General features: G+C 39.1%; 1 protein-coding gene across 9 annotated transcripts in view; it reads right to left on the reverse strand.

The window, feature by feature from the left end:
• Positions 1-19,008, reverse strand: part of RGS6 (regulator of G protein signaling 6) — a 574,222-nt gene that overhangs the window by 176,807 nt on the left and 378,407 nt on the right. For all 9 annotated transcript variants that reach the window (XM_067028212.1, XM_067028210.1, XM_059055864.2 and 6 more), the window contains exon 3: positions 11,330-11,429. In XM_067028212.1, coding sequence (XP_066884313.1) covers positions 11,330-11,429 — 100 coding nt within the window. The remainder of the gene's footprint in view (positions 1-11,329; positions 11,430-19,008) is intronic.

The following is a 19,008-nucleotide window of genomic DNA, read 5'->3' on the forward strand; positions in this document are numbered from 1 at the left end:
AAATGTTTGATAGAATTCACCTGTGAGGCCATCTGGTCCTGGGCTTTTGTTTGCTGGAAGATTTTTAATCACAGTCTGAATTTCAGTGCTTGTGATTGGTCTATTTGTATTTTTCCTGGTTCAGTCTCAGAAGGTTGTGCTTTTCTAAGAATTTGTCCATTTTTTCCAGGTTGTCCATTTTATTGACATACAGTTGCTTGTAGTAATCTCTCAAGATCCTCTATTTCTGCAGTGTCAATTGGTACTTCTCCTTTTTTTTTTTTTTTTTTTTTTTGCGGTATGCGGGCCTCTCACTGCTGTGGCCTCTCCCGTTGCGGAGCACAGGCTCCGGACGCGCAGGCCTAGCGGCCATGGCTCACGGGCTTAGTTGCTCCGCAGCATGTGGGATCTTCCCGGACCAGGGCACGAACCCGTGACCCCTGCATCGGCAGGCGGATTCTCAACCACTGCGCCACCAGGGAAGCCCATCCTTTTTCATTTCTAATTCTATTGATTTGAGTCTGCTCCCTGTTTTTCTTGATTATTCTGGCTAATGGTATATCAATTTTGTTTATCTTCTCAAAGAACCATCTTTTAGTTTTTATTGATTTTTGCTATAGTTTCCTTCATTTCTTTTTCATTTATTTCTGATCTGATCTTTATGATTTCTTTCCTTCTACTAACATTGGGGTTTTTTTTGTTCTTCTTTCTCTAATTGCTTTGGGTGTAAGGTTAGGTTGTTTATTGCTATAAACTTCCCTCTTAGAACTGTTTTTGCTGCATCCCATAGGTTTTGCGTCATCGTGTTTTCATTGTCATTTGTTTCTAGGTATTTTTTTATTTCCTCTTTGATTCTTCAGTTATCTCTTGGTTATTTAGTAGTGTATTTTTTAGCCTCCATGTGTTTGTATTTTTTACAGAGTTTTTCCTGTAATAGATATCTCGTCTCATTGTGTTGTGGTTGGAAAAGATACTTGATATGATTTCAATTTTCTTAAATTTACCAAGGCTTGATTTGTGACCCAAGATATGATCTATCTTGGAGAATGTTCCACGAGCACTTGAGAAGATAGTGTATTCTGTTGTTTTTGGATGGAATGTCCTATAAATATCAATTAAGTCCATCTTGTTTAATGTGTCATTTAAAGTTTGTGTTTCCTTATTTATTTTCATTTTGGATGATCTGTCCATTGGTGAAAGTGGGGTGTTGAAGTCCCCTACTATGATTGTGTTACTGTCGATTTCCCCTTTTATGGCTGTTAGTATTTGACTTATGTATTGAGGTGTTCCTATGTTGGGTGCATAAATATTTACAATTGTTATATCTTCTTCTTGGATTGATCCCTTGATCATTATGTCGTGTCCTTCTTTGTCTCTTGTAATAGTCTTTATTTTAAAGTCTATTTTGTGTAATATGAGAATTGCTACTCCAGGTTTCTTTTGATTTCCATTTGCATGGAATATCTTTTTCCATTCCCTAACTTTCAGTCTGTATGTGTCCGTAGGTCTGAAGTGGGTCTCTTGTAGACAGCATATATACGGATCTTGTTTTTGTATCCATTCAGTCAGTCTATGTCTTTTGGTTGGAGCATTTAATCCATTTACATTTAAGGTAGTTATTGATATGTATGCTCCTTTTACCATTTTCTTAAATGTTTTGTGTTTGTTATTGTAGGTCTTTTCCTTCTCTTGTGTTTCCTCCCTAGAGAAGTTCCTTTAGTACTTGTTGTAAAGCTGGTTTGGTGGTGCTGAATTCTCTTAGCTTTTGCTTATCTGTAAAGGTTTTAATTTCTCCATCGAATCTGAATGAGATCCTTGCTGGCTAGAGTAGTCTTGGTTGTAACTCTTTCCCTTTCATCTCTTTAAATATGTCCTGCCACTCCCTTCTGGCTTGCAGAGTTTCTGCTGAAAGATCAGCGCTAACCTTATGGGGATTCCCTTGTATATTATTTGTTGCTTTTCCCTTGCTGCTTTTGATAGTTTGTTTAATCTGTGTCTTGGCGTGTTTCTCCTTGGATTTATCTTATATGGGACTCTCTGTGCTTCTTGGACTTGACTATTTCCTTTCCCATATTAGGGAAGTTTTCAACGATAATATCTTCAAATATTTTCTCAGTTCCTTTCTTTTTCTCTTCCTCTGGGATCCCTATAATTCGAATGTTGGTGTGTTTTATGCTGTCCCAAAGGTCTCTGAGACTGTCCTCAATTCTTTTAATTTTTTATCTTTATTCTGCTCTGCAGTAGTTATTTCCACTATTTTATCTTCCAGGTCACTTGTCTGTTCTTCTGCCTCAGTAATTCTGCTATTGATTCCCTAATTTTAGAGAATTTTTTATTTCATTTATTGTGTTGTTCATCATTGTTTGCTCTTTAGTTCTTCTAGGCCCCTGTTAAATGTTTCTTGTATTTTCTCTATTCTATTTCCAAGATCTTGGATCGTCTTTACTTCATTACTCTGAATTCTTTTTCAGGTAGACTGCCTATTTCCTCTTCATTTGTTTGCTCTGGTGGGTTTTTACCTTGCTACTTCGTCTGCTGTGTATTTCTCTCTCTTCTCATTTTGCTTAACTTACTGTGTTTGTGGTCTCCTTTTCACAGGCTGCAGGTTTGTAGTTCCCATTGATTTTGGTGTCTGCCCCCAGTGGGTAAGGTGGTTCAGTGGGTTGTGTAGGCTTCCTGGAGGGGACTGGTGCCTGTGTTCTGGTGGATGAGACTGGATCTTGTCTTTCTGGTGGGAAGGACCATCTCTGGTGGTGTGTTTTGAGGTGTCTATGAACTTAGTATGTCTGTGAACTTAGCAGCCTCTCTGCTAATGGGTGGGGTTGTGTTCCTGTCTTGCTAATTGTTTGGCATGGGGTGTCCAGCACTGGAGCTTGCTGGTGATTGAGTGGAGCTGGGTCTTAGCGTTGAAATGGAGATCTCTGGGAGAGCCCTCACCAAATGATATTACATGGGGTTGGGAGGTCTCTGGTGGTCCAATGTCCTGAACTCAGCTCCCACATCAGAGGCTCAGGCCCGACACCCAGCCAGAGCACCAAGACCCTGTCTGCCACACGGTCTTCCCTCTTGCTGCTGGACTCTGTGTGGACCACCACCCTGTCCTCATCACAGAGGGATGCTTTCACGTAGGTAGATGTGGAAGGAATATGTCACACACTTGTGGAGAGGTGGAGTGTTGGACAGCCTGACAGGCTCCAACAATGGGTGAAACTCTGTTAATCACTTTTTATGTGGAATCCACAGCTGTAAGGATGAGAGGGACAGAGAACTTGAAGGGTATACAGCAGGTTCATTGCTTGTGTCTTGCTGTCCCATAGGCTGTTAGCCATCAGCTTCGGATTTCATTCCTTGTTGCCAAAAACACTTGTGGGTCCACATCTGGTGGTGGTTGGGGATCAGGGTCTCACATGGAAGCTGCAGTCCCCTGAAAGCATGGCTACTGCCCAAAAAGGAGCCCCACCTCAGCTCCTCACCACTGGCCTCTCCACTGGGCTCCAGGGATTCTTAAAGTGGCATACTGCTTTTCATATGAGAAATAAGCATATTTTTGAAGATCTGTTAGTATTGTAGGATCCTCTGTGGAGGTGGGGGGGTGGCTGTATCTCACTTCAGGGACAGACACTGGCAGCAGTAGTTCTGGGAAGTCTAAACTTCATATCCTTTTAATTCCTGTGGTTGTTCTGCCAGTGTGTTCCTTGCCTCAAACACATATATTACCGTATCTTAAACTCCAGCCACATAAACAAGCTCATCCCTGCTGAAATCTGGCTTCCTGTAAAACAGAAAACCTAGGTTTCCTGTATTTGAGCCTCTGAAAATTCTATTTTCTCCACTTGAAATGACCTTCCTCCATTTTCTCCTCATGAGTAAGGCCTAGTTCTAAAATTATTTCCTGTGGTAGATCATTAGAATATTGGCCTCCAATGAATCATGTTTCCCTATTGTCAATGTGATACTTCTACTCCTACACCAGGATATGGAGTTGGTTTCTCCATCCTCTTCAATCAAGGCTGGTGTTGTGACTTGCTTTGAAGAATAGATTGTGGTGGACTTGACACTGTATGAGTTCTGGAGGCTGGGCCTTAAGAAGCCTTTCTGCTTTCATCCTCTCTCTCTTGGAACTCTGAAACCAGCAGGCTGTGAAGCAGTCCAGTCTAGCCTACTGGGGGATACGAGGAGATGTGGAGGAGAACTGAAGCCTCAGCGAAGAGTAGGCACCACTGCCAAGCAAGTGAGTGAGGCCATCATAGACCCTCTAGCCTCAGATGAACCATCGGATGACTAGGGCCACGTGGGTGAGACCAGCAGAACAACTGCCCCAATTGCTAATTCATGGAGTCATGATCATGAAAAATGAAAAAAATCATTATGGTTTGTGGTAGTTGGTTATACAGCAATAGATAACTGATACACATCCTCAGAGAAATATTCTAGATATACTCAAGAAAAACTCATGATTCTCTCCTCTGGGCTTAGTTTATTCTTCTAGTATGGTGCATAGCTCATATAACTATTGGTCTACCTGTACCTGTTTCTCTCACTAGATTAATAGCTTTTGAAAAGCAGAGATCAGGTTTTTACTCATCATCATGTCTCCTGTGCCTACCCTAGTGCGTGGTACAGAACAATCACGTGGATTTATTACCCAGGTCATATACTTACCATTTCCTGAAATGCTTTTACCTGCTCTCTGGAACACATGGTCAATCATAAGTAAGATTTTTAAAAATATCCTCAACCTTTTCAGTTAATAGTCCCTTTATCTTCTTGTTCTTACCAAATAGGACTGCTTCCCTGTAGCCCTCTTAGGTGGTGCCTATCCTCCCTGCCCCATGCCTTATATCCCTCGGGGTTTGAAGGCAGGTAAGCAACCTCTTTGTTTCTCATGGCTTCATTCAGACTGTCTCCAATCCCTCTCTCTTCTCTAAAGAACACTCATCTTCGACTCCCATGACATTGGGTTAAACCACCTGTACCCCTTGCTGTGAAAGTCACGTACTGATCCCTGGGTCCCAGCCTCTCATTCCATAAGGACTCACAAGCACCCTCTCTATCACTTCCCATTAGTGATTTCAATATCCGGAGAGCTCAATCTTCCAAGATCATGACTTCTTAGAGTTCCTTGACCTCTATTCTTTCTCAGTCACTTATTCCCATAGTCATACCTTGCATCTTGACACCACCAATATATTGCAACCCTTCTACACTTTCAATTTCAAACATCCACTATCTAACCAACACTTCATATATTTCCAGCCCTCTTTCTCTCACCTCCAGCTCCGAAACTCCTTTGTCACTGGAACCTACAAATTTATTGTAATCATTACTCTTCATTGTTCTTTACCATCTCACGTTCTCACTTCCCTCCTTAGTCAGTTAAAATTTAATGGTCAGGACTTCCCTGGTGGTGCAGTGGTTAAGAATCTGCCTGGGACATGGGTTCGAGCCCGGGTCTGGGAAGATCCCACATGCCGCAGAGAAACTAAGCCCGTGCGCCACAGCCACTGAGCCTGTGCTCTAGAGCCCATGAGCCACAACTACTGAGCCTGTGAGTCACAGCTACTGAAGCCTAAACACCTAGAGCCCATGCTTAGCAACAAGAGAAGCCAGCTCAATGAGAAGCCCACACACCACAATGAAGAGTAGCTCCCACTCGCTGCAACTAGAGAAAGCCCGCACACAGCAATGAAGACACAATGCAGCCCAAAATTAATTAATTAATTAATTTAAAAAAAATACAGTGAGTTAATGTTTAAAAAAAAACCTAATGGTCAATCATTTTAGTTATTCTCTTGCCTCTCTTTTGATTTATCACACTCTCATACTTGCTTTAGCCTTTTAAGGACTTTCAATGAAGTCTAATTTTCTACCTGATACATGCCTGAAATCAAGGAAGCTAAATGTGGCTGGAGAATGATTTGCCTCTCTTTAAATTCATAAATATTAATAATAATCAAGAGGGTCTTTAAGCTACCTAGCAGTCAAAACTCTGTTTCCCTAGTCCAATCTCTTTACTCTCCTAAATGACTATTTCATAGCTCCTAATCTCTTCCCAGTCCTTTAACATCTCTACCATCTTTGCTGCCCATATTACTAAGAAAATTTAAACAATTAGAAGAAAACTTCTACAAGCTCCCACCATCCCTTTATGCTTATTTGTACCTCTGTGCATTTACTATGCCTTCCCTCCTCTTCCTATGAATACACTGTACATGTTTCTAGCTAAAGCTACCCATGTACCTGTGCATCAGATTCAATCCCTTACCTCCTTGTTGAAATCAGTCCTTGAATTTTCCCTCTTTCTCCTGCACCATTTTTTCCTCTTTACTGAATCATTCCCATGATCATACAAACATACTGTGACTTTCATATTAATTAAAAAACCTACATATTCTAATCTCATTTACCCATTTAGATACTACTGCACTTCTTCCTTTTAAAGAAAACTCCTACGAAGGCTAATAATACTCACTACCTCAACTCACTCTCCTCCCATTCTGACTTGAACCCACTCTAGTAAGGCTTTTTGCTCTCAATGCTTCATGGAACATGAACTTATCAAGGTCAGCAGTGAAGTCAATGTTGCTAAATTCAGTGGTTGATTCTCAGTCCTTATCTTACTTGACTATCAGTTACACTTGATATAGTAGATAAACTCTACTCTCCTTGAAATACTTTCTAGAAAATTTGGCTTCCAAGAAACCATATCCTCCTGATATTCCTTGTCTCCAGCTACTCTTTCTCAATTTGTTTTGCTGATTTCTTCTTTTCTCCAGGTCCTCTATATACTAGAGTATCCCAAGTTTTAGGACTTGGACTATGTTTTCTACCTACACTCACTCCCTTGGTGAGCTCATTAATTCCATGGCTTTCAATACCATCCATATGCCGATGACTTATGTCCCAGCTCAGACTCTCCCTGAAAAATCTAGACCCACAAACCCAAGTGCCTACTTGTTATTTCCAGTTGAATGTACAATAGGTCCTTAAAATTTGACATGTCTAAAATGAAGTTTTTGCAAAAACAGACATATAGGTGGAGCAGGTTAGAAAGCCCAGAAATAAACCCATGCACTTATGGTCAATTAATCTACAATAAAGCAGGCAAGGATATACGATGGAGAAAAGACAGTCTCTTCAATAAGTGGTGCTGGGAAAATTGAACAGCTACATGTAAAAGAATGAAATTAGGATGTTCTCTAACACCATATACAAAAATAAACTCAAAATGGATTAAAGACCTAAATGTAAGTCCAGATATTGTAAAACTCCTAGAAGAAAACATAGGCAGAACACTCTCTGATGTAAATTGCAGCAATATCTTTTTGGATCCATCTCCTAGAATAATGGGAATAAAAACAAAAATAAACAACTGGTACCTAATTAAACTTAAAAGCTTTTGCACAGCAAAGGAAACCATAAACAAAATGAAAAGACAACCTACTGAATGGAAAAAATATTTGCAAATGATGCAACTGACAAGGGATTAATTTCCAAAATACACAAACAGCTCATACTGCTCAATAGCAAAAAAAACAAACAACCCAATCAAAAAATGTGCAGAAAATCTGAATAGGCGTTTCTCCAAAGATGACATACATATGGCCATGAGGCACATGAAAAGATGCTCAACATCACTAATTATTAGAAAAATGAAAATCAAAACTACAATGAGGTATCACCTCACACTGGGCAGAATGGCCATCATCGAAAAGTCTACAAATAATAAATGCTAGATAGGGTGTGGAGTAAAAGGAACCCTCCTATACTGCTGGCGGGAATGTAAATTGGTGCAGCCACTATGGAGAACAGTATGGAGGTTCCTTAAAAAACTAAAAATAGAGTTACCATAGGATCCTGCAATCCTACTCCTGGGCATATATCTGGATAAAACTATAACTCAAAAAGATACATGCACTCCAATATTCATCGCAGCACTATTTACAACTGTCAAGACATGGAAGCAACCTAAGTGTCCACTGACAGATGAATGGATAAAGAAGATATGGTGTATATATATACACACACACACACACATACACATACATACACAATGGAATATTATTCAGCCATAAAAAAGAATGAAATAATCATTTGCAGCATCATGGATGGACCCAGTGATTATCATACAAAGTGAAGTAAGCCAGACAGAGAAAGACAAATATCATATAATATTGCTTACATGTGGAATCTAAAAAAAATGACACAAATGAACTTATTTACAAAACAGAAATAGACCCACAGACATAGAAAACAAACTTATACTTACTAAAGGGGAAAGGGTGGGGAGAGATAAATTAGGAGTTTGAGATTAACATATACACACTACTGTATATAAAATATATAACCAACAAGGACCTACTGTATAGCACAGGGAACTCAATATTTTGTAATAACCTATAAGGGAAAAGAATATACATATATATGTATAATTGAATCACTTTGCTATACACCTGAAGCTAACACAACGTTGTAAATCAACTGTACTTCAATTAAAAAGTAAAAATGAAAATAAATTTTTTGATTTCTTATACTTCAGCTAAACAAACAACCCCCCTGCCCCATTCACAGTCTTTGTCATTGAACTTAATGGCAACTCTGTTCTTTTAGTCACTTAAGCCCAAAAGTGTGCAGTCATCATCAATTCCTTTCTCTCATATTCTACGTCAGATCTATCCCCCAATACTATTCTGCCTTTAAGCTTGAACTGGAATCTGACCACTTCACATATCTCCAATGCTGACAGCCTAGTCTGAGTCACCATTTTTACAATAGCCTCCTATCTGGTGCTAAACCTCCCAACTCCCCAGAGTACGTAGAAAGCAATAGAGTGATCCTGTTGAAATATAAGTCAGAGCATGTCACCCCATGCTCAAAGTCCTCCGGGGGCCTTATAATGACCAAGAAGCTACACGATCTAGCTCACCATTATCAGTCTGACTTCATCTCTGTTATCCTTTCTTTTCTTCACTATATTCTAGTTCCCTCTTCTTAGTTCCTCAATACACCAGGAACATGCCTGCCTTGGAGTTTTAGCACTGGCTTTCGGGAATGCTTGTTCCCTCAATATCTAAATAATGCAACTCCTCGTCTCCGTCCATCTTTACTCAAATGTTACCTTCTCAGGAAGTTCTTGCTTAGCCACTAGTTCCAAAATTTTAACGCTCCTATCCCCTTTTCATACTTATTTTCTTCATTGGTCTTTATCTCTATGGAAATTCTGCAAATTTTCCTTATTTATTTTGTTATCTCCTCTACTAGAATCTAAATTCCATGAGAGCAGAAATTCTGACCTGTTTCATTTACTTCTGAATACCCAGTGCCCAACAAAGCTTAGAAAATGGTAAATACCCAGTAAATATTTGTTGAATGAATGACCAGGCATACTGAAAGAAGAACCAGATGGGACTTTAATAAATAAAAATAGAATAATTGAAATAAACACCTGAAAGCTAGATTAAAGGTAAAATTATTTTTCAGAGAACACCACCATGTCAATGAAAGAGATATATGCCATTGTTCATCTTATGAAACTAGCATAAATTTGGTACCAAAACCAGCAAGGAGGGTAAATAAGAAAACCAACAGACCAATCTCGCCCATGAGAATAGATACAAAATCCTGAACAACAGTTTATCAAGCAAAATCCAGAAATGGGTGAAAAAATATAACATATACTAGCCAATATTAGGGTATAATTTCATTTATATAAATTTCAGAATGAGAGAATACTAAGAATGCAAGCATCTTTCATTATCCAAATCTACTTGGTACTTGAGTTCAGACAGTGACAGTCTGAATAATAAGTTGGGATACTTATGGGTACCTCAACTGAGTACATTTATTTTTTAAAGTAACATATAGTATATTGACTCTTTTTTAATCTTTTTTTGGTATGCTGTTCTATGAATCTTGACCTATGTATAGATTCATGTCACCACCACTAACCCAATCAGAATACAGAACTGTTCTGTCACTCCATAACTCCCCCAACTCCCAATCCCTGGCAACTATTGATCCGTTCTCTATCACTATAGTTTTTTTTTTTTGGTTTATTTATTTTTTAGAATGTCCTACAAATGGATTCATATAGTATCTAACCTTCTGAGATGGATTTTTTTCATTCAGACAAATGACTTCGAGATTAATCCAAGTTGGTGCATACATCAATAGTTCTCTCCTTTTTATTGCTGGATATGGATGTACCACTGTCTGTTTATTCATTCACCCACTGAAGGACATTCCAGTCTTCAGAGATGAAGAATAAAGTTGCCATGAATATTGACAAGTTTTTGTCTGAAGGCAAGTTTTCATTTCTCTTGAATAAGTACCTAGGAGTGGGATTGCTGGGTCACACGGTAAAGATATGTTTAACTTTGTAAGAAACTTCCAGAGTAGCTGCGTCATTTTACATTCCCACCAACAGCATATGAGAGTTCTAGTTGCTCCATAACCTCACTGACACTTGGTATTGTCAGGATTTTTATTTTAGCCATTCTATAGGTGTGCAGTAGAAACTTAGTCCTTTTGTTTCCCCCAAATGGGAAAGCAAATAGCCAGATTTTGATAGTTAGGGAATCATCTAAAATTTTATCTTAATTTATTTGGTTATTGGTTTGTATAGTAAGGGATACACACCTATGTGGAAAGATTGTGAGGAAAAGCAATGATTTGTTTAATATAAAAGTAGACAGTGGTTCCTCTGGTGGAAAAGGAGGTAGATGCCATCCATTACGTTCCCTAGAGGCAATAAGGTTCCGAGGATGTGTTCTTTATGAAGCACCATGGTGGTACATGTGACCTGTTCTATTCTTCTTGAAACTATACCGACGTGTTTGATAGATTTCACAATTAACAATTTTTAAAGAGAGATTTGTCCATAGAAAACACACAAAAACCCCAAAGTAATGCAGAAAAACATTTTAAAACCACTTCTTTCAAGAGTTCAAGTACAATGAGTTAAAACACTTTAAAGCATTTTGTAGAATTAGAATATAAGACCTTTTTTAAAGCTTGTTTAAAACTAAAATAATTTCTTTAATACTTCTATGCTTGTGTACACCCCATAGGCCAAATGGCTGATGGGCTAGCCAGTTTATTAATGAGTTTGTTTCTTTCCAGAAGCCTCAACCACAGGCTGGTCATGGTTAGACCATTCTTAATGACTGGCAAACAGTAGCTTCTTCCTAGAAACCAGGATCAGAACTTGACTTTATATAAGAAGCACAGTGAACATATCATCTTTGCTATCCACAAACTATTAGAAACCTCCCAGGTCACAGTCAAGGCTACACAACACTTCAGCAACACTTCCTTGTTGCCATCAACATCTTGTAAGGAGAACATTTACCTGTGACAACACTGGGAATTTTGGAGAGAAAGCTCTTGACTGTTCTGATAGGCACACCACCTGTCTTGTCATCTTGCATCTTTGTAATGATGTCTTCAATCTGAAAGAGATTAAAGAAAAGAAGTGTTATTGTATCTCACAAAGTAATAGTAAACAGTACCTTTATAAGTAGACAAAATGTGGGAACATGGATGCCAATAAGAGATATTAGGAAAAGCCTCTGCCTCAGTCAATAAACTTAGTAGCAGGATCTGCTATGGGCCAAGTGCTGGGGATAGGGAGGCCAGGGGGTTAGATATAAATAGCATAAAGCATGGTCTGTAAGAACAACCACTTGCCCCCAGTTCAGCAAGTAAGGAGAAAGAAATTCTTGATTGGATTGGATCCAACATGCAATTCAATATGTATGTGATGAAATTTCTCCTCTTTCCTAAATTGGGTTTATATATAGGTTGAACCATATGAAATCACCACATTCAACCTAAAAATGGCAATTTCCTATAGTTTAACCTAACATATTAACATACTGCTGTTAGAAGTATAGGTGGGGCTGCCTCTGGGACCAGAGAAGGATTCAGCCAGAGTCACATAGGGGAAAAAATAAAGAGTATAAATCAAGATATGGAAAGTGCTGATCTGGAGAAGTTGGAGGACAAGTCTCATGGTTTTGAGTGGTGGCATGAGGGGGGGTCACCTTTAGACAGGACTAAGATGGAACAAGAACAGGATCCTCTCCTTTTGGACTAGAGAAGACCACACTATCATGAGAAAGACCATGGTGGGCTATGGTTTGGAGCCAGGTGAAATTGTATTGACGAGACAAGATACTGTGTACATAGACTGAAAACAGAACAGAGAGAGGAAATGGACTACCAGATGTAGGTGCCTAAACTGGGAAACCAATCTGTAGCTGAGAACTTACAAGCCAGATGTAATTTCCTGGGCAGAAATCTTTGGAATAGGATACAGAGCAACCTGTAAAAAGGACATAGATCTTTTTGTTTGTTGAGTGGTAGGGAAGGGCAACTGGAAAAGGGAAGATGATAGTGCTTAGTTTTATCACATATTTTGTTCCCCTAAGCAACAGAATGTATTTGAAACACCAGGATGGATTCTCTGAGTGCTTCCAGAGTAGAGTCACATAATTTTAAGTCTAGAAATTTAAAGCTGGAGTTTACCTAGTCTAATGTACTAGTATAGCAATTTGTGGGTAAGTGAGTTTCTCAAATCACATGATTAACAACTTATTTGAAAGAAACAGGTAACTTGTTAGAGACAAAGTTAGAATAAGATATAACAAAATAATAATGATAATATATAATAGCCAAATATATTAAGAATTTATTATGTAGGTACAATTCTAAGTACTATAGACATATTATCCTATTTAATTCCCATGATTACTTCATAGTCTAGATTCCACTATTATCCTCATTTTCAGATAAAGAAGCTGAGATTTAGTGAGGTGTATCAATCAGGATAGACTAAGTTAAGCTGCAGTAACAAATAACCCTCAAAATCACAATGGTTTAATGTAACCAAGTTTATTTTTCTCTCATGCTACAAGTCTATCAGAGATCACCAGGAGGACTCTGTTCATTGTCTTTATACTGGGACCGAGGCTGATGGAGTAGCCACCATCTTGAATGTTGTTGCTCATTGTATGAGAGAGACAAGAGAGAATTCTGGAGACTCTTGAATGAGTTATTGCATGTTATAGCCCAGACATTACTATAATAATATAACATTTCTTTGGACAGGACGAGTCACCACCCAATCACAAAGGAACCAGGGGGTCCAGTCTTCTGGGTGCCAGGAAGAGAGGGGAGAGGACCATCTGTGAGCAGCATCAGTGACACCACAGAGACTAAACCACTTTCCCAAGGTCACACAGCTACCCAGTGGTGGATATGAGCTTGAACCCAGCCATGTATCCCAGAGATCAGGCTTTTCTAAACCCTGGGGTGCTCTGTCACCCAGTAAGGGTCTCAGAGAAGCAGCCAAGCAGGAAGACCATTCTCCCCTGGATATTTGTTGGTTTCCCAGAGAAGTACTGATAGTGAGAAAGAATCTTAAGCTCCCTGCCCCTCAGGCAGTGGTTGAATATATCACACCAGGAAAAAGGGTCATTCTCTGAAGACCTGTATTGTTAGATGACAGGAGAAGGAGGATTTTCATCCACATTCTTGTTAATAGTCTCAGCTACAGCCCCACCTTTTGTCCTCTAAACTCAATGCAACGATTCAGAGTAGTTTGAGTATTTATTACTTATTGATAGTCAAGGAGAGTTATTCCTAGAAAAATGATCAGATTTTCAAAGTAATCTATACTTTTGATCTAGTGTGCTATGTGAAACCAGAAGTATCAGTTACATTACTGCTTTTTATGAAATGGCCTGAAAATCACTGGGAATTTGAGGAAAGCCAATATTTCAATTCAGTTAGACCCCTGACTTGACATTAGTTGGTAAAAGTTCCAGTCTGTTCTGATGTGGACTGGATTTAAAAACTGACAGAGGACATCTCCATGATTGTTTTTTCCTCTGCTTTATTATTTATTATTATTGCTTTATTACACCATTGAATCTTAAAAGGAACTATCTACTAAAGAAGACCTATCCTCTTATGTTGGCTCACAACATACCAAGAGGTAGATCACTCGTCAGAGGTTACAGCTAGATCCAAAGGACAATCTCCTTAAATGTCCAGAAAGGGGATAACGTTCTAGCAATAGTTTACAGCATCAGAGGTGTAGAAGAATGTTTCATTGATCCCCAATTCTTGACTCCTCCCCAGAATTAATAGACACCCAGATCCTTGTTCTGGCCTCATGGTGGGCGGAAAGTCTGCTTCTTGACTTTGGGGCTTAGTCATGTGACTTGCCTGGCTAATGGGATGTTATTGAATGTGATGTGAGCAGAGGCTTTCAATGTACCTGGATGGTGATGCTTATCCCCTTCCCTGGCCCTCCTGCATCAGATAGTTGTTGTTCCAAGTAAGGTGAGAGACATCTAGAGCAGAAGGGACCCAACCCATAGCTAGATAGTCAAAACTCAGCTGACCTGCAGACTCATGAGTGAGAAATGCATGCTTATTGTTGTATGCCACTGAGTTTGGAGTGATTTGCTATGCAGAAAAATTGTGGCTATAGCTGACTGATACACAGGGCTCTGAAAAAAATGCATTTGTCAAAATTGATGAAGCCACAACAAATAATAAGAATCAATAAACCTTAGAGGAAGGGCATCCTAGAATCCAACCCTTTTAAAGAATGCAGAAATTCCATCTACACTATTCACCATGTGCTTAAAAATTCTTAGGGTTTATTCTACCAACATTATGTCAGGCAAATTTGTGATAGCTGAGTTTGATTCCATAGCATGGTCCACCGTGACATCAGCTAATAATACTGTCCCTGAAATTTTTTTCATGGTTTCCGGAGAAATGCTAAGAGTACAGACCTACCAAAAGATCAAAAATGGGCTCCCAGGAGCTTATATAAATGATAATGACAAACATTTTCAGAACATCTATGTTATGATCAATACTGTTTTAGGTATTTTAAATCAATTATCTGATACTTTTCTCAGTCTTAAAATTTATTTAACAAAGATATTGAAATTAAGCCTCAGAATGGTTAAGTCATTTATCCAACGACACACAGCTATTAAGTGGCAAAGCCAGGATTCTTACCCAAGTCTTCCTGTCTCCAATGCCCAAGCTCTATCAAATCTAAGATTCATCTTTTAACCTCAACCAGTACCTGCCAACATGCTTTTTAGATACAAGGCACTTAATACTGTTTGCATTGAAGGGAACATTTAGCTCAGTCCTATGAGGATAAAGGAGAAAAAAGAGAAATTGATCCAGATAATCAGATTCTCAACCATCTCAAGGTTTATTTTGGCCCAATGACTGCTGATGTCTGGTTGCTCAGCATTTTCTCTCTTTGTCCCAGGGACTTGGTTGGACTTATCCTCTATTGGAAGATCACAGCTCCTGGGTTGGGAATGGGGAGACGGGAGGTATATACTTTTGTTTTCTTGACTGTTCAGTTCCATCTAACTTCTGGTACCTTTTGTTCCTGAAGAAGAGCAACATCAATTCCCTGAAGTTCTGTGTCATCAAGGAGCATGTTGGACCTAAGTTACACTGTGCCAATCAATAAGCAGGTGGCCCTTATCTGACAGCCAAGTGATGCAGAGAAACCACGTGGCCAGCTCGGCCAGTTCTGCCTGGATGGCTCACAACAACCAAACGCCCTTCTCTAAGGAGCTCAGAGCTCAGCACTGACAAGCAGGTAAAACATTCTTCCAAACAGCAGGAAAAATGGAAAGCACTATACCATAGAGTGAGTTTTCTTTGAAATGAGGAATATTATGAGGACAGTAGAGATAATTCACTGAAAGAGCCATGGGGTATAAGAGAGGAGTGAGGAGAAGCAATCCTCCCTTTACAAACTGAAGCCACAGAAGGACAGTAGGAAGAACACTGGTCTGAGGTCCAAGAGAATTGCCAGTCTCAGATTCACTGTTTTGCTGTGTTGACCTTGGACAAGCTACTTAATCTCTCTGGACTTCACTTCCCTCATCTCTACAGTGATAGCTCTGGTTGCTAAACTAAGATTTCTAGTTCTAAAACATGAGAGACTTCTCTGACTTGACAAATGCAAAGCTGTGTCTGCAAGGAAGGAATTGGACCAGCAATCAGGCCCCTGGGTTACCATTCTGCCCATCTGCCAGGTGGATCCATGCAGAACGCTTCCCAGTGCTGAGCAGTGCAAGGTGCGGGAAAGGTGCTAGGCAGGACCAGGAATTTTTGATGTTTTTAGAAATCATTTCAGACAGATGGCATCAGAAGCCAGACAGAGACATGATCCAAAGAGGCCTTGACACTGCCCTTTCTTGCCCAGCTCCATCTCTGTTTGGATAGATGGCATACCTAACAGAAATGACTAAGGGCCAATATTAGTTTTGTTTGTGTAAATTAATTATCTGATAACTAATTTATTTAGCTCCTCCAATCTTTCCTCAGTGGAAGATTAGAAAACATCAAGAATAGGCAAACTATGTTGCCATTATTAAAACAAAAAATCCACCACAACTTCAGCAAAGAGGGCAGAGTATGCCTCAGGCATGAAGGTCTTTTTTATTGAAGCATTTCATCTTGACTTAGCAATCAGTTGCCTATTTCTAGATACTAATGACTGTTACTTCAGCTCCTGCATTCATTAAAAACCACTTCTGTTTTGGTGTCTGTGAATGAGTGAAAATGAATCTTTTGACACATCTTATCAGCCCAGAGGCAGGAATCAGAGCTGGCAAATGATAATCATATTTCTTAATCCAAAATGGGCATGCTTCACTAAGTATGGTCTGTCCCATATGTGTTCCATAAGATCAGGCCATTTCTCACTTTTATTTTTAAAAACACCGCACACTGCTATTCTCAACATTTAAATGTCCTCAGCTTCACCTACTGGTTTAGTGGACATTTGATGAGCATCTACAAAGTGCCAGGCACTGATATAGTTTCTATGGTTATAAAAAGTAGGTAAAAGAGAGAATTTGTCCCTTTTCATCATGGACTAATAAATTTCAGAAAGATTCAGGGATGTAGGCTGTGATGGAGACAGCAGAGCCAAGTATGAGTTCCAAGGAAGCTAGAAACACTAAGGAATACCACTTTCAGAGACCCTCAGAGGGGGAACCATCAAGACTTCCACTCTTTTCCTCCATCCCATTCAAAAGACTGATTTCAATGTCAGGAGCAGACTTCTGAGATTCCTTGTGCTAGCTATGACAATGATTGCAATGCCTGCTAATTTGTATTCAGTTAAACTTACTTTTGAATCACTGTATCAGCCTGGAATGCTTTTGATGGAAAGTTTTAAAAAATCCAAACTCAGAGCAGTATGGAGGTTCCTTAAAAAACTAAAAATAGAGCTACCACATGATCTTGCAATCCTACCGCTGGGCATATATCTGGATAAAACTATAAATAAAAAAGATACATGGTGTGGAAGGGGAGAGGCAGCACATGAAAAGGAGGGCCTCTGGAGTGTGGCGTTCCAGAGTTTGCAGGTAAACTTATAAAGTAATATAAAAATATTGTCATATGAGATAGCCTCATCCACCAGAGGGCAGACAGCAGAAGCAAGAAGAACCACAATCCTACAGCCTGTGGAACAGCAACCACATTCACAGAAAGATAGACAAGATGAAAAGGCAGAGGGCTATGTACCAGATGAAGGAACAAGATAAAACCCCAGAAAAACAACTAAATGAAGTGGAGATAGGCAACCTTCCAGAAATATAATTCAGAATAATTATACTGAAGATGATCCAGGACCTCAGAAAAAGAATGGTGGCAAAGATCTAGAAGATGCAATGTTTAACAAAGACCTAGATGAATTAAAGAACAAACAAACAGAGATGAACAATACAATAACTGAAATCAAAAATACACTAGAAGGAATCAGAAGCAGAATAACTGAGGCAGAAGAACGGATAAATGACCTGGAAGACAGAATGGTGGAATTTACTGCCATGGAACAGAATAAAGAAAAAAGAATGTAAAGAAATGAAGACAGCCTAAGAGACCTCTGGGACAATATTAAATGCAACAACATTCGCGTTATAGGGGTCCCAGAAGGAGAAGAGAGAGAGAAAGGACCCGAGAAAATATTTGAAGAGATTAGAGTTGAAAACTTCCCTAACATGGGAAAGGAAAGAGCCACTCGAGTCCAGGAAGTGCAGAGAGTCCCATAAAGGATAAACCCAAGGAGAAACACGCTGAGACACACAGTAATCAAACTGACAAAAATTAAAGACAAAGAAAAGTTATTGAAAGCAACAAGGGAAAAATGACAAATAACATACAAGGGAACTCCCATAAGCTTAACAGCTGATTTCTCAGCAGAAACTCTACAAGCCAGAAGGGAGTGGCATGATATATTTAAAGTGATGAAAGGGAAGAACCTGCAAACAAGATTACTCTACCTGGCAAGGATCTCATTCAGATTCAATGGAGAAATCAAAAGCTATACAGACAAGCAAAAGCTAAGAGATTTCAGCACCACCAAACCAGCTCTACAACAAATGCTAAAGGAACTTCTCTAAGTGGGAAACACAAGAGAAGAAAAGGACCTACAAAAACAAACCCATAACAATTAAGAAAATGGTAATAGGAACATACATATCAATAATTACCTTAAAGGTGAATGTATTAAATGCTCCAACCAAAAGACAGGGTTGCTGAATGGATACAAAAACAAGATCCATATATATGCTGTCTACAAGAGACCCACTTCAGACCTAGGGACACATACAGACTGAAAGTGAGGGGATGGAAAAAGATATTCCATTCAAATGGAAATCAAAAGAAAGCTGGAGCAGCAATACTCATATCAGATAAGATAGATTTTAAAATAAAGAATGTTACAAGAGACAAGGAAGGACACAACATAATGATCAAGGGATCAATCTAAGAAGAAGATATAACAATTATAAATATATATGGACTCAACATAGGAGTACCTCAATACATAAGGCAACTGCTAACAGCTATAAAAGAGGAAATCGACAGTAACACAATAATAGTGGGGGACTTTAACACCTCACTTACACCAGTGGACAGATCATCCAAACAGAAAATTAATAAAGAAATACAAGTTTTAAA

Source organism: Kogia breviceps, chromosome 3 (assembly GCF_026419965.1).
Source record: "Kogia breviceps isolate mKogBre1 chromosome 3, mKogBre1 haplotype 1, whole genome shotgun sequence".
Taxonomy (NCBI): Eukaryota; Metazoa; Chordata; class Mammalia; order Artiodactyla; family Physeteridae; genus Kogia; species Kogia breviceps.